Source organism: Lygodium microphyllum, chromosome 30 (genome assembly GCF_053477565.2).
Source record: "Lygodium microphyllum isolate KBCC chromosome 30, Lygodium_microphyllum_v1.1.10, whole genome shotgun sequence".
NCBI lineage: Eukaryota > Viridiplantae > Streptophyta > Polypodiopsida > Schizaeales > Lygodiaceae > Lygodium > Lygodium microphyllum.
The window spans coordinates 89,231,421-89,257,973 of NC_141164.1; the positions used below are offsets into that span (position 1 = coordinate 89,231,421).

At 36.6% G+C, this 26,553-nt stretch overlaps 1 protein-coding gene across 1 annotated transcript in view; it reads right to left on the reverse strand.

The window, feature by feature from the left end:
* Nucleotides 1-908: 908 nt before the first annotated feature.
* The window catches only part of LOC148010092 (uncharacterized), a 47,826-nt gene continuing 22,181 nt past the window's right edge, over nt 909-26,553 (reverse strand). Inside the window, exon 6 of the mRNA XM_087672861.1 lies at nt 909-1,007. Within this exon, the coding sequence (XP_087528987.1) occupies nt 909-1,007 (99 nt within the window). The remainder of the gene's footprint in view (nt 1,008-26,553) is intronic.

Consider the following 26,553-nt stretch of genomic DNA (forward strand, 5'->3'; position numbering starts at 1 on the left):
CATAGCTAGTCCGAGGGAGCTTCTCTCCGGGGTTCTTCCTGCCTCCGTTTTTCGCCGTTGGATCGCCATATTTGCCTTCTTTGCCACTGGCATTCCTGTGGTGCCTCTTTCAAATCGTCCTGCATGCCTCTTCCCGTCCCTTTAGAGGTTCCGTTCGATTGCCATCGGTCTTCTTAAAAGGCACACTCACTATCTATAGAGCCCGCCTCTGGAGCGCCTGTCACTGCAGTATTGGTCGGGGAAGCCTTTGCCAAGCAGTATTATAATGTGCTTGAGCTCCATCCTTAGCACGTGCACCAGTTTTACATGGATTCAAGCCACCTCACCCGTTTTGGTGGCTCTGTTTTTGTTCTGGTCATTGGTATAATGTACAGGGACAATAGCATTTAGAACTTCGTGTAGAGCTTTTTCCTGGTTCCTCAGGAGAGAGGCTATTATGGTCTCAATGACATATTCAGATTCTTGGATGTTGATCCTGGTTATGGCGTGCACATCATGTTGGAAGGACTGCACATATCGCAAGATGTAGATAATGAAGCCCTAAGTCATGGAGCTACTATCCATGATGAAGCAGTGGTGAGTGATTATATGCATGGTTATTCTGATCATGATATATACAGTGATCTCAAGGAGACTACTATAGATGACAGGGGCCTTCATCAGCAAGAAGAGACATTTGCACTTGAGAGACTTCTACCCAGGGAGCAGCTTTTTACCAGTGAGGATCTTCAGGTTGGAAGCTTGGAAGATGCCTCAGCTCAAAAGAACATCATATGCCTCTATTTTACGGTCTACGAAGGAATCAAACATGAGAAGTTCACAAGCTCCAGCCTCAAATCCTATTCATCAGCAACAAGTAGAGCAACAAGTTCTATCATACTAGCTGAGTAACTACTCTGCTCAGGTTTCTAGGCGACATCAGCAGGTAGAGCAACAAGTTCTATCATATCAGCTGAGTAACTACTTTGCTCAGGCTTGTGGGCAATCCTTAAAGGAACCTGTACTGGCTGACAATGAAGAATTCAAGAATGCGGACTCATCACTCTATATTTCAACATCAACATTACTTTTGGATATTGATATTGCCATGCTTCATGATGATCGTCCTCGTTCGTTATTCCATTGATGAGCGTCTATATTCTAGCTGATGATACATTGTTTCATTTATATTTTTTTCAGCTGATGAGGGTCTATATTCCAGCTGATAACACATTATTTCATTTATATTCTTTCCAGCTGATGAGCGTCTATATTCCAGCTCATGATAAATTGTTTTATTTATATTCTGTTCATGTGGCCCCACATGTGTTATGTTATCTATAGAGCGGCGTCGCGAACTGTCTCTATAGACCTTGTGTTGTTCTAATCTCACTATAACGTTTTTCTTTAAGTTTTGATGTGACAGATATACTACTTACATCCCAAGTTCAGTTGAAGGAATTTCTTAGAGATTTTATCTTTTGCAGTGATGTCGCTTATCCTTATTTTACAACATTAGGGGTGATAAAGCTCTTTTGATGCCTTTGAATAGGCTGTTGTAATTCAGGAGTGATGTAGCTCCTTCTCCGTTGATGTTGTGATTCACAAGTGATATAGCTCCTTTGATGCCTATGAATAGGCTCTTGTAAGTTCAACTTTGTAATTTTATATTTTGAATATTAATATAACGGTAGGCCTATATAGAGCTGTGGGTTTTTCCCTTGAGCCCCCAAGGGTTTTTTCATCCATAGTAAGGGACCTTTATTTGAGCGGGGGTGTTAGCTATATATAGTCTGGTCTATATATAGCACCCTAGGTCCCCTCTATATATGCCTATCATGTGTGCTCAGTTGACACACTTTTGGGGTTCCACTTCTGGTGTCTCGTGTTTCTCTTCTTCTCTCTGTTCCTCCGTTCCTCGTCTCCCTCCTGCACTGTTCAACAATCCCCATATCTAATCATTCAAAACCAATCTATGGCAATGCTACCAACATAGAGATAGTTGATGACAATCCAACAATCAATGATGATGCACATGATGATGCCATGATCGATGATATAAATGATACAGTGCAAGATGATCCCCGCGAGGATGTTCAAGGAAGCGCAGAAGAGGATAACAATATGGTTGCAGATGATGATGAAGAAATTGAGCATAGCAATACATCTGACAGTGGGATAGACTTATTTGTTTCATTACCTCTTGGTAACATAGACCTAGAGGTAGATAGTCTAGCAAGGGCCGATCTCATTGAAGATGAGATTGATCATTCATTATAGTATATATAATTAGCTTTGAATGATTGGATGTATATTTGTAATACTCAGAAAGAAATAAAGTTGGTAATGTATTCAAAAACATACTAGCTATTAAGATGTTTGGTCATATTTAGGGACTTTATGAGAAATGAAAAATATGTGTGTTTATTTTTGCATCTATAAGTGCGTTTAAAAACGCGGATATATAGACACGTTATTTGCGTCTATATACTAGCGCCAATGGACGCACTGATAAACGCATCTGCTATTTTGTGTGTACAGTGTGCGTCTATAGGGCCTTTTTCTTATAGTGCCAAATGCAAGTGTTAGCCAGTTGTATATCATGCAAGGATCCGTGATCTTGTTTCCAAGATCTACAAGTAAGAACTCATTTATGTGTAATGGAGGAAGTTGCTCCTTGTCAATAATATAACTCCAGAAGGGGGGAACTAGCCCATCTTCCAGTCCTTTGTGTATTGCCTATTTCTCTACCTCTCTCTCTCTATATATATCTTTATTTTCTCTCATCTATTCTCCCTCTGTGCTAGCATAATATTTGCCATATATATTTCAAGTATATAAGAAAGTCGAGTGTGTATCTCGGATCTTATAATAGTAGTATCAAAGCAAGTCTCTTTGCTTTTCTCAAAGTAAAGGCGATCCTTGCAAGAAGAAGGTAAAGATGGCAACTAATGAAGTTCCTACAAGTGAGCAATTACAGGCTCAATTGATAGAGTATCATAGCTTGTTGGAAATTCCCGAAGTACGCCAATTGATTGACAGCTTAAGGGCAAGAAAAGAAGCTACTTATGAAGGACCAAATCCTCCAAAAGATGGTGATACTAGAAGAAACACCATTGCACCAATTGATAGTGAAGGTGCAAAGCATCCAATTTTTGAGAAGCCTCCTAGAAGGAATAAGGACTCTTGGGTCAAGAAGAGTAAAGAGACCTCACCTTGAGTGAGGTAGGTAAGGATGGAGTCATCTCCCTCAGCAACCAGCTACTCCCCTGATTACTTGAGTTCCTTCTCCTCCTCATCAACTTCTAGTTCCTTCTCTTTTGGTTCTAAGTCTCGTACAATCCACAAATGAACAAAGAGGGACCATAAGAGGAGCAAGCTTAAGAAGACTAAGACTTTCAAGTCTGGGGATAAGAACATGAAGTTTGACTCTTACTCCGGTAAGAGAGATCCTGCTAAGGCATTAGCCTTTGTCAAGAAATTTGAAGTTGCTTTTTCTGATGGTAATTTCTCAGAATAGTCCAAGTTAAGGCATGTAGGCATGCACTTGAAAGACATTGCTAGAAATTGGTGGTTGACTCTCATTTTGGAGGGAAAGAAACCCACGACTTGGGAAAAGTTCAAGAAGAAGTTGCATGCTCAATTCTTGCCTTGTGATTTGTAGAATGATGTCAAGAAGGAGTGGGATTGGCTAGGCCAGAAAGAGCATGAGAAGGTCACTAGTTATGTGGACAAGTTTTGGTCTACTTTTCTCAAGGCTACTCCTTTCATGGAGATCGGTGAGATGAAGAGAAGAAAAGGAAGTTCGAAGCTGGCCTACACCCTCATTTACACAGAACCATGAAGGTGTATCCACATGAAACCTTATCCCGCATGATGGAGTCTACCATCATAGCTAAAAGTTTGAATACACCTAGTACATCTAGAAAGTTGGAGATGAGTTCTTATAGAGCTAGACAAGAGCAGCTCTATGATCAACCATGAGATAGGACTAATTGAAGAAGACCTACCTTTACCCATGACCAATATTCAAAGCCATAGGGCAAAAAGAAGAAACACAAGTAACTCTCACCCTTTGAGATACTAAAGTACAAAGAGGAAGGAAGGTGCTTTCTTTGTGGTGATCTAGGGCATATGAAGCCTGATTGCCCCCTCAAAAGGAAGGAATCAAATGTGGTTAAAGGTCCTCCTCCGCCATCCTCAAATTCTATTCTAGATGTGCAAGCTAACACTCATTCAAATGAGAAGAAAAGAAAACTCTTAAAGGGTTGGGGGATCCTCAACAATCACTGAGTTTTAATACTCTTTAATCCAGGTTCGATCATAGATAATTTTGTGTCAATTAATACTGTTGAAAGGCTAAAAATTCCATTGGATAGATTGGGAACACCATTGGATTAGGTTCAGCATTTGAAGGACTTACAATCAATTCTACTCCTAACCAAGGGAAGTTGAATATTAGAATTGGGGATTACTTTGGCCAAAAAAATTTCCTACTTACACCCAGGAAACTTCGATTGATGAGGTTTTGGGCTCAAGTCGGAGAGGAAAATGTCCTCTTTAAGATGAGCTATTAACCCTTGTGATAGAAAATGATTAGAATTTTCTATAATGGGTTTACTATGCCTATCCTCGAGCGGTCTGCACCCTATCCACAGTGACCCTAGTGCACAAAAATAGGCATAAATTTCAAACCGTAGCTATGATTGGGGAGGTTTTTGATTCAAATCAAATTGGCTTGTGCCAATGGTTAGTCATCTTAGTATTTCTAAAGAAATGAAGAAAGTTATTTCTGCGTACATGATTTTTGTGAGAGAGTCAAAAGAAGCTAATGATTCAAGGGCACTTGATGCCTCTAATGAACACACAATACCAACTAATGCTTCTAAGTTTTAGACTTTAAAAGAATCTCTATCTTTAATTGATCAAGCCAGATATGATTTTGTTAAACAATATGAAGATTGTTTTAGTGATTTACTCCTAGGAGAGTTACCTCCTAAGCGGCCGAAAGATCACACAATTGATCTAATCCCAGGCAATTCACCACCTAACCAACCGCCTTACCGAGTAAGTGTAAGTCAGCAAGAGGAGATCCTAAAACAAGTAAACAAACTATTGGAAAAAGGGTTAGTTCAACCTATCTCTTCTCCATAATGCTCTCCGATCTTACTTGTTCAAAAAAAAGATGGTTCTTTTCGTATGTGCATAGACTACAGATCTTTGAACAAGATCGCAATCAAGAATCACTTCCTATCCCAAGGATAGATGATATCTTGGATAAGTTGCAATGAGCTAGTATCTTTAGTCGCATTGATCTCAAGAGTGGCTATCACCAAATACGGATAGCACCTAAAGATGTTCATAAGAGAGCTTTTCGTACAACATTTGGGCTATACAAGTTTCTAGTCATGCCATTTGGTTTGACTAATGCACACGCCACATTCAATCGAATGATGGAGAGAATTTTCAGACCTCACTCAAAGTTCACAGGTGTCTTCTTTGATAACATTCTAATATTTTCACGGTCTGAAGAAGAGCATAGAAAAAATCTATCTACTGTTTTTCAAGAGCTTCACAAGTATAGACTACAAGGTAATGCTAAGAACAATGAATTCTTCATTTCGAAAATTCATTACCGAGAAGATTCGAGCCATTATTGAATGGCCTATACCTACTTCTGTACATGAAGTTAGAAGTTTCTTAGGCCTATGTTCATACTACTAGAGGTTCATACAAGATTTTGGGTAAGTTGCATTTCCTCTACATGACCTTACTAAGAAGCAAATGCCTTTTCACTGGGGATCAAGGCAACTACAAGCCTTTGAAAGAATTAAGTTTTCTGTGACTTAAGAACTAGCTCTCATAGTTTTGGATCTTGAAAAACATTTTGAAGTTCACTATGATACTTCTGGGGATTGCATTGGAGCTGTGCTTAACCAAGTGCATCATGCAGTAGCATTTGAGATCCAACGCCTCAAGGATCATGAGCTACATACTCCAGTATATGAGAAAGAGATTATGGCAATGGTATATGCTCTTCAAGTATGGAAACACTACTTACTTGGTGTAGATTTTGTTATTAAAATAGATTACCAAAGTCTAATATACTTCCTCACTCAGAAGAAGCTCTCAGAGAAACAAATGCGCTGGGTAAATTTCTTATCTATGTTTCATTTTAAAATCCTTCATACATCTGGAACTAAGAATGTGGTAGCAAATACTCTATCACGGTGACCTTGAGTGAATGCAATCACAATTGTTTACCATAATGAGTTCATGGATTTACCCAATATGTATGCAACTGATTCGGACTTCGCAACCATATGGGATCAGCTTAAGTCAGGTCACTCAATTACACCTTACTCAATTCGAGATGGTTATTTGTATCATCATCAAGCAATTTGTATAGCATTACCATTGCGACACAAGGAAATGGATGAAGAATATGCATCTCCATATGTTGGACATATGGGTATTCTGCCCACTACTCAAGCATTGGAAAGATATTTCTTGCAGCCCACTCTTAGAGCTGACATTGAAAGATATGTCATCAAGTGCAAGATATGCCAAAAAGTAAAGTATGACAGGCATAAACCGCCTGGTATAGTAAAGCCATTACATATTCCCAATGAGCCTTGGGAAAGTATAGGCATGGACTTTATCATGGAGCTTCCTTGCACACAAGCAGGCAACGATGCAATCTAGACTATCATTGATAGATTTAGTAAGCAAGCTCCCTTTATATCTATGCAAAAGACAATCAAAGCTAATCATATGGCTAAGCTATTCATTGCTCATATTTTCAAGCATCATGGAATACCTTAGTCCATTATAAGTGATAGAGATCCCAACATGACTAGCCTCTTTTGGCAAGCTCTCTTTGAGAACCTCAGGACAAAGTTAAAGTTTTCATCCTCTTATCATCCTCCAATGGATAGGCAGAGTGAAAGTGCTAATTCTACTGTTCTAGACCTTTTGAAATCCTATGTCTTTGATAATCAAAGAGAATTGAGAAAGTATTTTCCTTTCATAGAGTTTGCATACAATAATATAGTGCACTTTAGTACTGGTAAGGCACCCTTTGAGATCATCTATGGTAAGCCTCATTTACCACCCATCCTTCTTACGAAGGATAAGATATTTGTAGTAGATGAGTTTGTCAGAGACATTGACACAGCTTTCACTGAAGTAAAAGTTGCTATCCAAAGAACACAAGAGAAGTAGAATCGCAAAGTTGATAAGCATCGTTGCAAGTTAGATCTCAATTTGGGGCAACATATTCTTCTTAAGTTTGAGAAGGCTTGCTTAAAGAAGTAGAAGGGTCAAAAGGACAATACTCTAAGGTTAGGTAAGGTATTACAAAATTATTTGGTTAATTTTAAGAATTATCCCCATTGGACACTCAGTACTGAGAGAGAACTACAAGACTTTCCAGATCTTCTTAAGGACTATGTATCCCCTCTATGTATCACTTTGCATGTATCCAAGAGGAGAAGAGAAGGTGCAAGTGTTAGCCGGTTGTATACCATGCAAGGAACCATGATCTTGTTTCCAAGATCTACAAGTAAGAACTGGTTTATGTGTAACGGAGGAGCTTGCTCCATGTCAATAATATAACTCCACAAGGGGGGGACTAGCCCATCTTCTAGTCCCTATTGTATTGCCAACTTCTCTACCTCTCTCTCTCTCTCTCTCTTTCTCTCTCTCTCTCTCTCTCTACATCTTTCTTTTCACACATCTATTCTCCATCTGTGCCAACATAATATTCGCCATATATATTTTAAGTACATAATAAATTCGAGCGTGTATCTCGGATCTTATAACACACACACACACACATTCTCTCTCTCTCTCTCTCAAATTTGGTGTGGATACAGTTGGGCTCTAAACTTTTTGAAATACTGAAATGGCCAACCACAAAATCCAACACAAACCTCCCTTCAACATCCACATGAAAGTAATATCACCATCCATGAATTAGAGACCAAAATATGATAAATGCCTACATATAAAATAAGTTCACAATAAGATACATGGATAATTTCATCCATCACCAATGTATAAAATATGAATATAAAATGTCTACAATGGATAAATACAGTATGAAAGTATAATGGCTATCAACACTATTATTGACCAATGTGGAACTTACAATTACGTGGTACCATTATAGGCATTATCAAAGTTGTTATTATTCTCATTGTTATCACGATGTGATCATCTCCCACTTAAGGCTAATGCACCTTTATATTAGTATAAGAAAAAAGTGAAGATACTATCCAATCCCCATCAACACTCTACAGTGTGCAAAACACTTAGAAGGTAAACTCTTCCTAAGAAGATCTACAAGATTATCATATATATGGTTCTTGACAAGATCAATGTGCTTAACCTCAAGTATGCCCTTGATAAAGTTATACTTCAAATCAATGTGCTTTATCTTTGCATGAAAGATAGGGTTCCATGCCAATTGAATTGCACTCAAACTATCATAGTGTAGTGTACATAGCTCTCCTATTCTCTCATTAGAAAAGCAAGCCACATAGCTTCCTTGTAGGCCTCAATGGCTCTAACATACCCTACCTCAATAATAAATAAATATGTATATGACTACAATAAAGAGAGCGAAGAGATTCCACCACCTCTAAAAGTGACGCAAAACCTGTAGCAGATCTCTTAGAGTCTACATTCCCTATAAAATTAGCATCTACATATCCAAGAACATATGTATCCTTTCTTTGGTAGCATATGACACATAGATCTAGTACTATCTCACAACACTATTTACTACCTCCCATTGATTTTTACCAGGGCATGTCATATACCTACTAACCACTCCCATTGCATTGGTATTATTTGAATGTGTAACAACCATGACATAATCAACTTGACTTGCGGTTGTCCTCCTAAGTAAGTTTTAAATATGGAGATAATGAAACACTAATAGCCTCTCCCCTCTCTATATTGAAATGCTCCAATACCTTCCCAATGTATTCTTTCTAAGAACAAATAGAGTATCTTTTCTTCTTGATCTAGTATGATGTGCATACCAAGAATGTAGCCAACGTTTCCCAAGCCCTTCATATCAAAGGTTTTATGCAACATTTTCTTTAAAGCATCCACATCCATGATTGACTTCCTAGAAAGAAACGTGTCATCCACATAAAGAATCAAGATCATAATACTACCATCCCTAGCCTGCCTCATGTATAGGTAGTAATCACCCTCACTCTTATGTAGTTTAGACACCAAATGCTCCTTTCCTTTCATAGCAAACCCCTCAAGATATTGTATATAAATATCCTCATGTAAGTCCCCATGCAAGAAACCAATTTTTACATCCATCTAAACAAACTCCATATCCTCTCTAGCAACTAAATCAAGAACTGTACAAAGGGTGATCATCTTGACTACTAGTGAGGGTATCTCATCAAAATTAATCCCCTTCTCCTACTTGAATCCTTTGGCCACCAATCTTGCATTATACTTTGGCAATGCATCAAATGTAGATACCTTTAACTTATAGACCCACTTGCATGGTAGTGCATGCTTTCCCTTAGGCGAAGGAACCTAGGTAGCATTTTTTTCTAATGAATCCATCTCTAACTGCATACCCCTTTTCCGCTTTATGATTATAAACCCTATTCATAGCATCCACATAATAAGAAAGCTCACCACAATTTGTTACCATGACATAGTCTAGAGATGAAGTATATCTCTCTAGCAATGTACAAACCCTCATAGACCTATGTAATATTGCCTCAATAGGAGTCTCTAACTATCCCATCTATCTATCCTATAAGAGATGAGACTCTCCACCATCCTGGTGCACCTGAGTTTGGAATTAGTAGGTTGTCCAAGGCGTGCATCATGTGGAATAGGTCATATAATGTCGGTGATGGATGCCTATCATCCTAAGATATTATTCTATGAATGTCAACTATTTTGACAGGCTACTTATGTATCTTATACTCATCAAAGATGAGATTACGGTTGCCTACTACCTTCATTAATTCAAGATCCCATAAGAGATAGCCCATTTCACCTAACTCTCCATAGCCAAGAAAGATTCATTTCTTATACTTAGGATTGAGCTTACTCCTCGTGTTGTGGTATATGCATAAATGCCTTGCAACCAAAAACACGCAAGTGATCATAACTAGGTCACTTGCCATACTAGAACTCCTTTAGTGTCTTACTATCCAATGGCTTGTTAGGAGACTTGTTGATCAAATGCATTGTTGTCTTTATAGCTTAATCCCGAAGTCCATTAGTTAGACCAATATTAGAGATTATACTACAAACCGTTTCATACATGCTCTTGTTTACCTTCTTAACCACATCATTTGGAGCAAGATTCTCACGAGCAATTGCCTTTCTCTTGATACCACAACTTGCACAATAGTTTATAAAGGCATGAAAGGCATACTCTTCACCATTATTAGTCCTCAAGAATTTAAGCTTCTTGCCACCAAGAACTTTTGAAATGCATTCGACACATCACTCTTATTGTGAAGAGGATAAGCCCAAACCTTCCTACCCTTGTGGCATCATTATAAAGGCAACAAAGTATAAAGCTCTGGCCAATGAAACCCTAGGTATCATCCCACACAATACTATGAACCAAATCAAGATATCATGATCTTCTACTTGTACTATCTCTCTTATGCGACATTTTAGCTTGCTTTCCAAAGAGACAATCCTCACGAAAACAAAGATCATGAAAATTTAGGAATATAAGATAACATAAATGACACAAAATGTTCATTTGAGTGATCGACATACATCCAGATGGTGATGCCATCAAGAAATAGATGGTTATTTAGTGACAACTACCACATGGTCTTTAGCACTAGAAACATGCAAAGGATACAAAGTACTAGATTTTTGACATTTTGGCCACAAAAAGAGATCTCTTATAAATCTTCCACACATAATCACCGAAGATCACTCTATGAATACAATCATCAAGATATCTTATATATTAAACAAACTTTTTGTCAAGTTTGGAACATGTTATACATTCTCCAAGATATAAGAAGAACCATTTGGCATGGAAAAGTGTACATCCCCAATATCAACATGCTATATGCATAGTTATAACAAAGGAAAACACATCCTCTCCTTTTAGCATCCTAAGTAGAGAGCCACTCCCAATGTGGAGTAACATGAAATGATGTTCTAGGATCCATGAGACAATTCTAAGATACACCATTATCCATGGCAACCAAGAATGCATCACCAAAAGAGGATATTTAGACAATATCACCATCGTCACTTCTATATGTGTTAGTCTCCTCTATTTTGATCTTTCTGCTCTCTTTTCCATCATCCTCATTTCTCTTCTTTCCTTTTTTCTTTTACTTTCATTTGAAGCTATTCTTTGTATCCCTTCTTGTTACAAAAGTAGAATTCTATATCCCTTTTGCTATGTGACTTGCTTCTTAACTTGCCTCTCTCATGAGATTTTCCCCAAGCATTTGACCCTTCTCTCACTCTAAGTGCATTGGAGCTCTTTGTCATTGCATTATTCTTTTTTTTCAGCTCCTTAATGAGTAAGCTCCTATCAACATTGGCACTCATAAGACTACCCATGTGTGTGAAGTTACAAATGAAAGTCTTGCAAGTATCCCAACTATCAATGAAGGTGATTAACAAGAATATGGCCTTTAGTGAATCATCAAAGACAATCTTCTCAAATATCAATTGGTTGAAAATATTTTTGAGCTCATTGAGATGATTATATATTAAAGGCCCCTCCTCCCTATGATGATCAATGTGTTTTTTTTACCGATAAACATACAAGATTGCCCCTTCTTTTTCATATGTGCTACGGAGTTTTTTTCATACACCATATGCACATGTGTCTTTCCCATTAAAATACATGGACTTTGAGAGTATCAATATAATACTAGAGCATGCCAACTCATCCAATTCCTCCCATACATCTACATCCATATCGTCATGATTAATCCTACTATATTTGATTGGATTTACCTAGTTTTTCTAGACCAATACATTATATATTTGCTCTTTCCAATATGAAAATTTTGTTTCATTTCAAGATTTTTAATATTGAGCAATGCATTCTCTAAAGTTGATGAAGGAGTCATAATAACAAGCATATGTTTGCATACCAAAAACAACAAGATATACCCAACTACAAGCTCAAAATAGACTAATGGATTGTAAAGGAGTGCCCCATAAACCCAAGCAATAGCTATCCAAATATAAAACTATCATAAAAATAATGAAAAAAGTAATATGTTAGCACTCTCAAAGGCATATGAATTTTCTAAAGCTATCCCAAGTATTCCAACTATTTTTTGGAGCTTAAAACAATCACCAAAGAGACCATGTATACGCAAACTACCTTCACAAATCATCTTTACAAAGGAGAGACCAACATGGAGAATCATCCAAGATGATAAATTCATAAAAATATGTATGCAATCCAAAATTCCAATAGTGTCAACTAGTCATAACAACTAATGTTAAAATCTTGCACAAAGGTTTATGTCATAAAATGGATGCTCCCCTATAGCTTCTAGATGATGAAAATATGGAAATTTGTAGTGAAAATCCAAAATTCACCAAAAATTTATTTAAAAAAAATATTTTTTCATAAAAAACCTCTTAGAGTATCCAAATCAATATCACAGTCCATAAACATCACAAATCTAGGTAAATCATCAAGTCTCTCTCATTTTCAATTTCTCTACTATAAACACAAGTAGAATCTTTCCTTCAAAATAAGTAGAGCCTTACCTTAAAATTATTTTAGTTGGATGTTTGAGGCATTTGTAAGGAGTTTCTTTTTAATTTTTTGTGGTCCAGTGCAACTTCTATACCTTCTCCTCAATAGAAATGCAAACCTCTTCCATGAGCAACCTCTAATCTAAAAAACTTAGGATTCAAGCTCTCTAGCTACACAATGTAGAATTTATTATGTTATAATGCATTGTGTTGTATAATATATTTGTGTGATTCTTTTATCACCATTGGCTTCTGTTCTCTTAATCTAGCCTTTTTGTATTTTGTAAAATGCTATCTATAGAAGGAAATAACTCATTTGAGTTAATGAAAATTTTGATATTTTGTTGTCCACTTGCATCATACAAACTAATCATGTCCACCTTTGGGATATGGAAAACGATTTATGCTAGTGTAGAAGATTTTCTACCTCCATGAGGTAGCCATGGATCCCTACTTTATCGAGAAACTTTGACACCATCTCACGTGTCAGGCCCATTTTCGGCTCGACATTGACTCTCTAGGAACTAGCTGGGCCTCTCTACACTGAAAGAACACACCCTCTCGGTCTCACGGCTAGGAGCGTCTAAGGGAACACACTTCCTTAACTTCTATTGTAAATTTTGCATTTGTTTTGGATTGTAATCCAACGGTTAAGCCTTCCCCACACTCCTCAGAGGAAGTCTTTACGTATATCGATATGAACCACCATGTAAGCATTGACAAAGGAGGCATCCCTCGGTTCAATTCTGTGGCCCCACTACAACTCTCCTACACCTCAAGGATTGGCCCCTCGATACGTTGCTAATACAAAGAGCACATACGTCACAAACTCCACTTTTGTTTTCAAATGGTCTAGGAGATATAGATATTTTCCTCACTAAATAGTCCCAACACAAACTTATCATCTAAACCTATAGCTTAGGATATCTCACATACTCAATGTAGGTCATATGTATGAATACAATGGTAACACTTCCACTAATGCTAGCATGAGTTGCATGTAATGCGATTGTGTATGAACCATAGTGCTCAATCATTTTACCATTTAGAAATCAACATTGGGAGGTGCAAAGACATTTCTTTCAATGATTTTAATCTACACATAATGTTGCATTGTTGAGGGGTCATCATTGAGTATTCTCGTGCTGCTAGACCCTCTTAAACTTAAACCATAAACGTCCTATATGCCATGCATAAGCAAAAGATCAAAATTTAGAATCTTATAAGCAATTAGTCACCCTCAAAACCCCTCCTTCTCCCTACCGCTTAGGTTATACATGCATTGATAGGTATAGGAAGTATTCTTTACATGTTTCTCTTTATAAAAGTGATAAAGACCACTTTAACACAAAGACAAGGTTGAACCGAGGCTCTTATTTTTCTTTTTTTTTAATGCATGAAATATGATATTTTTTATTTTTTTTAGTTTCAAATGATCATGTGTACTCATATTTAATTTTATATCATTTTTTTATTCCACACAACATAGTTGCAGGTTTTGTGGATTTATGTATAATTTATTATGTGACTAAATTTTCTTATTTTCTTCAACATCTTTGATAAATCATAGTTTTAACAACCAAACACAACCATTTCCAAACATTTTTAACCAAAACCTATCATAAAACAAGTAGAACGATCGCTTACGCATAAAAACATGCTTTTTGAGACTCGTATTTCAAGGTTGGGAGGCTGCTAATGCTCTTTCTTGGCCGCTCACACATAGCCTAATGTATGATCCCTTGCACTCCAGCACATCACTCCATCACCACCTTTCATCAAACCCCACCTCCTTCTCTTATAAAATCCAGCATATGAACGGGTACTAAGAAGAGAGGAGAGAGAAGAGAGAAAGACTAAGAAATTAGAATTTCATTTCCTTGATCATATTTTACATGCTTACAGTCAAAATTTTGCTCTTGGCATGTGGATTAGGGTTTCATCTCTCTCTCTCTCTTGATCGGGGTATTTTAAAGAGGCACAAACCCATCCAAAAATGGGGCACAAAACCAAAAAAGTCCCCCTCCTCTTGTCGGGAAAAAATTGATTTTTTTTTCATTTGCATTTCATTTCATGTCATTTTTTAAATGTCCACTTTGAAAAAAAGACTTTTACACTACTCTCTGGGCAAGGGTTTGTGGCCTATTTGGAGGGGCAAACGCACTCGAAATTGCGATCTAATTGGACAGTTGGCTCTATGATGTCGAAATCTATACAACTTGACCTTGTTGCTCTCTTTTTGGCTCCCAAACCACATAGCTGCTTTAGAGTGCTAAACCTTGCGAGGATTAAATGTTGGATTTCTAGCATCGTAATCCACTTAGAAAAACTCTAGCTCAACTATGCACCACCATTCAATTTTGCATGAAAATTTGGTACTTGACGCCTCCATGTCACTTTTCCACTCCAAGAATGGGCTCAAACGCTTCAAATACAGGTCCCAATATCCAACTCTTATCAAGTGGTCACATTATCTTCTAAGGTACACCTCACACAAGGCCACAATGGCCATCATATTGATGCAATTAACTCGAACGGAACAAACTTTGCAAAAATCCTAATAAAAATGAACATGGTAAATCAAGTCTCAATCAAGTACATATGTCCAATTGTCTTACCATGAACTCGAATGGGGCAGGTTGGTTTGACAAACAATGCAGCATGCACTAATCGCAAGCATAGCAACCCAAAGTTGCTACTTCAAGTGTAGCTTATGTTATTCAAAATATCTACTTGATTTCACAATAATTAAATATGTGGTACCAAGAAAATTCATTGTAGTAGAAATCTTAGTAAGCACTAAGTGTCCAACAATCACAATAACAAATTAAGTGAAGGGTCACATTCAAGTTTTAAAAAAAATAGTAACTTAGTTCTTATGGTCAAATAAATACTATGACTTAGTGGTTAAACTCACCACCACTAAGTCAACAACTACTAGAAAGTCTTGGGACAATAGTATGAGAGGTAGATTTAAAGGTGCAGCTTTCAAGATTTTAGACAATTTTAGATAGATGCATAAGGTGTTTATGGGTGAAAATGAATATTTTAGTCTCCAAAGTGGTTCGTAGTGCAAAGCAATCAAGGCGCAAGAGACCAAGAATTTTAAAATTTGAGATACAATGAAGCACCAACTTGAGTCTAGAATTAATGAAGAAGCATCCAGCCATCACTTGGGTATTGATTCCGCATGCTTCGGATGTACTTTAAGGCCACAAGACCTTAAATTATGTGGCCATGCCAAATTTGAAGGGGCACTTGTGGTATGCCTCAAAGGGGTGTGTTTTCTTGACGTGTCTAGTCATTTGGAAGAGAGAAAGAAGAGGAAAAAGTGAATAGAAAATGAAAAACACCATTATGTTGGGCATTTGATGATTGCTACATGCAAGATCCTCATCATTTATCGCGTGTGATGGACGAAAGGAAGTTTCATTGCCATCCTCTACATGATGATTCAAATTTCATTTCCTAGCATAAAGAATAAAGAATATTGGTTTTTTAATTCTTTCTGTCTTCTCTCTTAAAACACTCTTTCTCACTCCTTCCTTTCCTCTTGCATAATGGCTATTCTTATGAGAGAAGGGAGATGTGAAAGAGAGGGATAGGTGAGAGTTATGCGAAAGATATGGTTTTTGGAATGTTTCTTGAGAATTGTGGAGTTCCACCAAGTATGTTAGTGGCTATCTCAAGTGTCAATGGCCTTGAAATCCACATGGCACCTCATTCATTGCATAGTGTATAAGAGATTTTCGAGTAAGTTCATTAATTTTCATAGTAAATGGAATAGGATTACAAAACTATTTTAGAGTTGGAAAAGGAATATGAATAATTAATTTTCAATGTTTTACATTTGTTGTTTACTTTTGTTTTGAATTTATATTAAATAAAAATATATAAAATAAGAAAAATTATGAGAAAATAAAAGAAATATCAATAAATAGTTAAATTCTAAGAATGATTCCAAGAACCATAAAATATAAATATGTTATATATATAAATTCAAAAATCATAAAACAAGCATTTTTGTATCTAAATAATGTATTTTGATAGCACTCGAAGTGGTTTTGGTGTCATTTGCAGTGTGTAAAGAAATCCATATGTAAATAATCAGATAATAATTTCTTTTAAAAAAAGAAAATTCATGAGGAGATATACAAAAATGATTGCTACATATTTACACTTTGGTTGTCTCATTAAACATGTTTATGCACATTCATTCACATTTTGCATACAAGCATAATCTTGCATATACCGTCGCACTGCAATTGTATTCAATTAATCGAGTATGTAAGATACATCCAAGCCATTGAGATACGTGGGTCATAAGGGATATTAGTGAGGAAAGAGTGGAGTATCTTTTGTTGTTCTTTATATATTAAGATGGCACATCATGGGGCTAGTCCCTAGGGTGTAGGAGAGTCGAAGGAGCCTCAACAGTTTGTTGGGGGCCCTTTGTGTGTGTGTATCGAGGTGAGGTAGTCACCTATATGTGCATGAGGCTCCCTCTACTTGGAGTCGATATAAGCAATACATTGGACTATAGCTTGAAGACTATATCTACAAATGCATTCATTAGATACATTATTTTGTAGCATCTTGACATTCTTGGCCACTACGAGGCCATGGGGGTTATTTGGTGAGTATAGGAGCCCGCCTAGAGCCTTGTAGCTAGATAGGTGGTGCATTTTCTAGGAGCTGCGTATAAGTGGAAATTTCATAACTTTGGCTAAGAAGGGATTTAACAATTTCCAACCTTGAGCATTAGGGGTAGGCTAAAATATTCACAAAATGGGATTTTGTTCCAGGGATTAAAACACTTAGCTTTCCCTATACAAAACCTAATAATGGACCTAATTAATTATCTAGAAAATAGAGGATATTTAGACAATATCACCATCATCACTACTACATGTATTAGTTTCCTCTATTTTGACATTTCTTCTCTCTTTTCCATCATCCTCATTTCTCTTCTTTCCTTTCTTCTTTTGCTTTCATTTGAAGCTATTCTTTGTATCCCTTCTTGTTACAAAAGTAGGATTCTATATGCCTTTTCCTATGTGACTTGCTTCTTAACTTGTCTCTCTCACAAGATTTTCCTCAAGCATACCACCCTTCTCTCACTCTAAGTGCATTGGAGCTCTTTGTCATTGCATTATTCTTTTTTTTCACCTCCTTAATGAGTAAGCTCCTCTCAACATTGGCACTCATAAGACTACCCACGGGTGTGAATTTACAAATGAAAGTCTTGCAAGTATCCCAACTATCAATGAAGGTGATTAACAAGAATATGACCTTTAGTGAATCATGAAAGACAATCTTCTCAAATATCAATTGGTTGAAAATAGTTTTGAGCTCATTGAGATGACTTTATATTAAAGCCCCCTCCTTCCTATGATGGTCAATGTGTGTTTTTTAGCCGATAAACTTACAAGATTTCCCTTTCTTTTTCATATGTGCCACCGAGTTTTTTTCATACACGATATGCACATGTGTCTTTCCCATTAAAATACATGGACTTTGAGAGTATCAATATAATACTAGAGCATGACAACTCATCCAATTCCTCCCATACATCTACATCCATATCGTCATGCTTAATCCTACTATACCAGTTGTCTCCTTTTCTTTAGTCTTCACAATACCATTCTTTTCATTTGGCTTTGTGACATGACAATCTACAATTGCATGTCCTTTTTTCTTGCAATAGAAGCGCTCTCCTTGAAACGTTTCCTTATTTTTCTTCTTGATTTTAACATAATTGGTAGAGAAACCACCTTTTCCTTTTGCATTGGCAAAGGATGAGGCATCGCCACTATTGCTGCCTTCTTTAGCTTCAGGTTTTGACTCCTCCATTTTTATTTAGTACACAAAATTCCTCAAATGTCAAAGCTTGGGGTCTCACATGAGGATTTAGGATAGCCAATAGTCCATTAAACTTTAGTGGAGAAATCCAAAGACACCTCCAAGCTAGCTCCTCACTAATCTTTTGTATCCTTATGTTATGAGCCATATGGTTGTAGAGATTCTTAGTCCAAGTGATAAATACTTCAACTATCTCTCCTTCACCAAACTTCTATGCTATTAGTTGATTCCCTAAGTTTAGAATCCATGTATGATTTTGCATTTTGTACTGACTCAGTACATTCCAAGCCTCTGATGCCTTGATTATATGTGCTTAATAAAATTTAAAACATTATCAACAAATCTTGTAAATAAGAGACACAATGCATCTTCATTCCTTCATTTCCAAGTTCATAGAAGATCTGTATTTAGAGAAATTATAACACTCAAATTTGATGGGTCGCGGTTTTGGACAGTGTTTCTTAGTAAATCCCCAGCATCGCCTCTAAAAGCCCATAAGAATCAAGGATAGTTGTAAATTTAAACTTTCACAAGGTATATTTTATACTCTCCAACTTATCTTTACTAAAGGCTGGTGATCGGTGTTTGAATTGTGAATATAGCATCACCACCATACTAGGACCACTATTTGAGGCAACAGAAAAAATTTCTTCTCTTCATTGTTGAAGCCCTTGCCTCTCGCATTCTCTTCACTCCTCAGAGCCCCCAAGGCTTTGATACCATATAGAAATTATATGCTGCAACGAACAAAATGTGACCAAGGAGTAGAAAACACACATCAAATATAAAAATAATAAAAACTGCTTCAATTACAAATGGACTAATACAAAGATAACTCTGTCCACCCATATGCTTCCACTGTGAAGCTTAGGTGGCAATCTAAACAAATGATAGGTGAAGAGCTTAAGAGTAGTTGGAAGAACTTTGATTGGATGAAATATAGATTGGTAATGGCTTTAGGGGTGTCTTCCTTTTATAGCCTAGGAAGGTAGTTTAATCGGCCTTTCTCCAACCATATTATGAACCGTTTCTAGTCATCTTGGGAATATTCCAAGGAATATCATCTTTATCATTCCCCTCACACCCCGAAATAGGGATCCCTAATAACTCCCACACCTTTTGCAACTTGATGCATTTTTTCTCAAGTTTCTAACGACATAACTACTCTATCTAAACTAAAGGCTAGATTCACAAAGGTCAACCTTTTGCTATCCGATCATATAAACCTCATCTAAAATATATGTTAGGACCCAACCAATGTTCGTGCACACACATGGCTTCTCCTCATGATCAAAGCCTTACAACTTAGAGAACCGTGGATCATCCATAGTACTATCTTACAAAAAGGGTGGAGAATTGAGCATATCTAACATAGATTAGATGGTCACACATTTGGTCCCTTCCTAAATCTTATGTCTTCAAGACAAAATCTCAACTTACTAAGACCCATTAGGGATCTCACCATCCCAATTTTCTCAAGTACGTGCTTTAGTTATCTAATTATTTGAACATATTTATGTTTAACATTTAAAAGTAGTTTCTTTAATTAACTATTAAACACTATTTCCTTCATGTAATTTATTGCAACAGATACAAAGGCAATGTCAAAAAGTCTTTGAAAGCACTCGTAAAATAATGTGTTTTTATGCTACAAGTCCTCCAAGGTAAAATTCCAACCTGGCATTCCATACCTTAATTGAAGACTTCTGTCTAATCTCAAGAATACAATCCACCAATCCACCTCTAGCACAAGGGCCTTCCAAGAAAGTCTATCCTAGTCTCATAGAGGTTAGGCTAATCCTCAATAGATCCAAGAGATTTATGGCCAAAGCCCCCTTGGCACCCTTGTCGCCTCCTAGCCTAACATTCTTTTCATGGAGAGACCTCTCGTGTTTGGAGTCTATCCTAACCTTCAACGCGATCAAAGAGCACCTTAGTAAAGGGCTCCTTCCACTAACCTTAGGGGAGGTTTTGTGAATGCAGTAGAATTTCCGCCCATGAGGGCACATTAACTTTGTATGAATACACAATCAAGAAATCACTTTATCATCAGTAGGTAGGATAGTATCCCTTTTCCATAATGTTTATAAAAAATTTCTTTGACTATTTCATAATAGTCAAGCCAATTTATCTTTAGATAAGTAAACCATCCCTTTCACATATAATTAGCTTTTCTTTTAAATACAAATTTGATAAAAAGGAATTCCTTTGAGTACTTTGCAATGAAGGATGCAATCTATAAGAACTTATTCTTCCATTACATGCAATATCAAAGTGATACACTCCATTTATATATTAAAATAACACATTTTTAGCTTTTTCTTTACATCATAATGATTCAATACTTTATCATGTGCAACCCATGCTTAACTCTCTTTTTTCTTATCCCATGAATAATATTTATCTAAATACATAATTATTCCATCATTTGTATGCCATAACAAGTTAGCTTAGATAAAAGAAAATGAATCTTTATAGGGAGCACCTAGATTTTTCTTACAAGTCATAGACTAGAAGTGTTATGATGGTTGAAGGATGATGGGATCAAAGTGTGTTGTGGAAGCTAGCCAACCGCTAGCTCAGTACTATCGGACTTTAGTGGTGCTATCCCTTGTGAAGGCCGAGTGATTTGAATGAACTGATCTTGCATATATGGTTTTCCCTTCTAGTCTTGCTTTGCGTGATCAGGAGAATTCATTGTCGAATCCACAAGGTGATGAAGCTTACCAAAGAGAACTTAGGAAAAATATTTCTGTTCTCCTTCTCTATCTTCTTTCTCCTTTCATTACTCCTTATATCTCTCTCCTCTCCTTATCTTGTTGTCTTCTCCTTCTACCTCTCTCTTTCTCCTCCTCGTCTTCTTTTGTGCCTCTTCTTCTCTGCTTTTTTTTATCTTTTCGCCTTCTCCTCTTCTTCCCTTGTTCTCCTCCTCTTATCCCCTTGCTCTTCTCCTCTTCTCCTCCTCCTGTCCTCTTTATGTTCCTCTCCCACTACTCCCTCCCTCCCTCCCTCCCTCCCTCCCTCTCTCTCTCTCTCTCTCTCTCTCTCTCTCTCTCTCTCTCTCTCTCTCTCTCTCTCTCTCTCTCTCTCTCTCTCTCTCTCTCTCTCTCTCTCTTATTTCTAACGAATGATCTCCCCCTATCCACTCATCATCCTTGAGTTGCTTCTCACTAGACATGTGGACGGAGGTTAGGAGCTTCATGTCATTGTTGAGGATTTCAAGGATAACGTCAATGTGATCAATGTGATCATGCATGGGGGAGGTCGATGGTGTGTGGGATATTGGCACTTCATGTCAATTAATAGCAATGGCTTTATTTGTTTCTCTTTATTTCTTAAAAATACATTTAAAAAGGTTTTAAATATTTATAACCTTCTAACCTTGTCTCCCAAAATCTCGATTTACACATGGGGGTATAATATTTACCATGTTACAAATCATGGTTGAATAAGAAGACAAGATGAGCTATGAGGGAAAGAAGAAGAAAAAGTGGAGAAGCATGATGTCACCAAATGGACTTGATTGATTTTAGTTGAACCAAGTACATTTTTAAATAGCTTTTTCAACTTGAGACCCTCACTTCTCTTTGCTCATGGGATGCATTGCATACATTTGTTGTGACCTCTTTAGATTCCACCTCATCCATCCTTATCCATTCACTTTTATAAACATCATTCACATGTCTATGCATCAAATATGCTAACATTGTTTGAATGTCTTTAGCAAAATCCCATAAGATTCTCATGAAGACCCTAAACCTGAAGCTGTACCACATAGAGTACTCAATAGCATTGTCAATTATGATAGTGTATTGACTCCACTTGTCATAGTAATCTGTATGGGTATGCCTCTAGAGGACATCATGCAATTGATGTTTATAGCCTAACAACAACAACAACAACCATCAAGGAAGAGAATACATGAGAACATAGCACCCAAGAGAAGGAGCAGAGATAGAGGGAGGAAGCAAAAATGTGAACCTTATTGCAAAGTCCAAAAAATAGAAGAAGAAATAAACATAAGAGATGTCCTGTTTGTCAAAAATTTAGATGAAGGAGAAATTAGGAGCAACAAATGATCATCAAAATTGCAAAGAAGAGATTAAAAAAAGAGTAGAAAAACCTAAATATAAAAATGAAGTAGAGCCAATAAGAATATGAGATAGCAATTATGGCTTTGTTTGAGTAAATTTTACACAAGAATGATCAATTAATCTCTTAGCGGGTAGCAAAGATCTTGGCAAAGAAAGGAGAGTCATACAATGGGAAATAAAAAGTCTTAGAAGAGGAGTCATAGTTATATGAGTCGGTGACTCTTTGTGGTTAATGACTTAGTTGGGGAATGTGAAAGCACAAATCGATGAGTTCACAACAGCAAGAGAAACTACAACAAGTTAGGAAAATATAGGATAAAAACTAAGGGTAAATTTTGGCCCAAAAACTATTTTTTAGAGGTTTTCTTGGTCATACTAATGTTGTAGGCTTTACAACTTAAAGAATAGTCCACATATACAAAAGTTTTGTATATTGGCCCAAAACTTGCCCAAGAATAGTTTGAAAATAGGGTTTTCTCATAACATTTGCCTTTCTAAACTCTTCACCATTGATTTACCAACATTTGCCCACCTATCTTCAAACTAAAAACATGGAAGTCAGTTAACTTTTACCCTAAAAATAGATCATATCTAAAAGAATCTTCCAAAAGCATCCATGAACCAACACCTATAGGAGGCCAAAGTGCAATAAGTAGAGTTGTAGCTTTGGAATGATTGTATGAGGATCTTAGAAGAGACAATGTTGAAGCCATAGCAATGAGGCAAGATCTGTAAAAAGGATTGGATACCACTTAGAATGCTTACATAATTTTTTTGGTTGAGTCAAAAGACCAAGTGATAGAGCTCCAAATTCAAATCAAGGATAAAGACATAGAGTTATAGGAGAAACATCTTGAGGTAAAAGAAAAAAATAAAGTGTTCAAAGTCAAGGAGGAAGGTAGAGAAAATTGATGCAAGATGATGCTTGACATGAACCACAAATGGAAAAGACTTCCCTTGATTTAACCCAAAAAAGAGATAAAATCAAATTACATGAGAAGTAGACAATAGAGCATCAATAGGCATAGGGCCAACAGAAGGCAACATATGTAGGATTGAAAGAAGCAATCATTGCTAGCTTGATAAGAGATGTTGATCAAGTGGAGGGTGAAACATAAAGATTATATGACACAACCCTAATGAAGGCTTATGATGGCTAAGCACCAAGAGTTATTTAGAGAGGTACCATTTATGGCCTATACACCATATATGGATGACCTTGAAGAACTCAAGGCTTGATCTCATATATCTTGGAGAGTGCAAAGAAAATTGAGGAGATCACTCAAATGAATGAGGAGCAGACCAAGGAAGGAGTGTTTTGCCACCTAAGGAAGAAGGGGTATGGTATGAGGAGTATGAATTGATCAAGGCCATAGGTCTCATGAAATCTAACATACCCTTATCAATCTCTCCCATCACTCTAGAGCTACCCACAATCATGGTGCCCCCTATTGACATCAACTACGAAAATTATATAAGGAAGTTAGAAAAAAGCTCTTTAGAAAAAGAGGAACACCTCGAGCAAAAGAAGGCCTATACAACTATGATATAGAGATTGAGAGCTCAATCTTGTAGAAGTTTAAAGAGCATTCCATTCCCCCTGAAGTTCTATCCACAAAAGAGGAAGTGAACCAAGAAGAGACTATTATTTGGGGGGGGGAGAGGGGGAGAGGGGGAGGGGGTGAATGGGGATGATGGTGGAGAAGGGATGGGGGGGGGGAAGATATGGGGGATTTCACCCCCCAATGCTAATTGCACAAAATGAGAAGAGAGAGAAAGTGCAAACATGATAAATAAGAAGAAACAACGGAATAATAATTATTGAGTCCATAAGAGACATGCATATTTATAGCATTTAACTATGGATTCTGGTATCACATCCTCAGGGAAGTTACTATATGTATATCCTTTACATCACGTGCATTCAAGGCCTATTTATAAATATCCTTATCTATGAATTTTTTCTAAATAAAACATAACCCTTTTCGATTCAATCTATAAATAACCCCTTTATATTACACCTTTTCATTCGTAGATGTCAAAAATGTATAAAAATAGTATTTTAAAAATACCTTATTTTAAACCTACGCGATGCACACATATATTGATGAGTAACTTACCTGAGATCACATCCCATGACTCTTCATTCCTCCATTTTAGAACTTTAAATTTTCTTTTAAATTGTTTCCCTACCCATGTACATTTGGCAAGCACAGAGGACCTAAGCCCACAATGGTCCCTTGATAAGAAAAAGTTAATAGTACAAATCCCAAGTGCACAAAATACTGTAAGTGAATTAGAGTGCATCCATTTATTGCTAGCACATTCCATGAAGTGGTTACAATGTATAAAGAAATTTTTCTTTTGTAAATCTCAAGCATTTGTATGAGCAACATCCCAAATTTTCAAATTTAGAGTCAGATCTATGCACCACAAGTAGACTAATGGGCAAGTTGTTGCTCACCTCTTTGGTTCTTTGACGTTATTCCTCTTCATATATCCTTGGCTACCAGCATGTCTCAAGTAGCAATATCACTAGACTTGCAACACATCCTTGTCTAGACCAAATGACAACCACTAAATAGTGTCATGATAGGTTTTGACACTAGCCTTGTAATTTGTAACACATCTCTGTCTAGACCACATGACCACCACTAAATAATGTCATGATAGGTTTTAGCACTACTCTTGTAATTTGCAACAAAAGTGGCTTCTACAAGCCACTTTAGTAGCTCAGGTCCTATTTTGCTATGTTTAAAATAACATGTGCATATAATACCGATGGGATTTTCCCAACCGTATAAGATAGAGAATAAAAGATTTGGAACAAGTATCAAGTGGAAATTCATTTTCTACAAAAAATGAATTCTCAAATGTGCATGAAAATTGCTCAAAATAGCACTTAACAATGCTATTTGGAGCTCTTGAAAAGGTTGACACTTTTTATTTAATTCCAAATCTCTTAATAGGAGTATATACTATACATATCAAAGTATTTTTTATGAAAATTTTAGCCTGATAAGAAAATTTTTGATATGGTTTTGACTAGAAACATTAAAAGTTTTAGATTTTCTACAAAAATGCTCTTAAAGATTAACATAAAAATACACGCATCTTTGCCTATTTTGACAATTTCTATTTTTTCAACTACTATCTTGTGTTGGTCATATTTTTTTAAAAGGCGTTTCTTCTTAATCTTTCTCATTGATGAGAAATGAAATATTTTGTAAAAGGTCCAAATCGCCAAAAAAGTGGCTTTTTTGCTATAAGACTAGTGTTAAGTAGTGGGCTAGGTCCATTGGTGTTGTGCCATGGTAGGGTAAGAATTTGTAGAAGAAGAACCATGTGAGCGAGCATCATAGAGATTTATTAAAGACAATAATATAAAGAGTAGTAAAAAGCTTAAGAACATGTTCCTTTCTTTTCTTTGTCTGGGTAATCAAATGTCACAAGAAGATGCTAGAAAAGGAAGAAGAGAGCGTCCATAGTAGCCCTAGTCAAGAATCCAAATAGTAATCCAAAATGAGGTCATAGTACGGATTCCCGAGCCTCCGAGCCTAGAATTGCTTCAGGTCAGAGTCGGAATAAAAGGTACAACCGCGAAGTCTAGGACACTGTTCACGAAAATCGATTCTTTAGTGTATTTTTTCAAGCTTAAAATGAGAAAAAAAGGAAGTGGATTTTTATTGGTCCTTTCATCTAAGGGATAAATTTTGATAGCTAGTCTTTGTTTGAAGGGATATATCAAAATTTATCCTTTTTTTAACGATTCACTTGTCATTAAACCTTTATTTTCAAGGCATGCATAGGAAAGGGTCCTTTTTAAATTTCAATATATATTTGTCAAGTCTCAAGAGTCAAG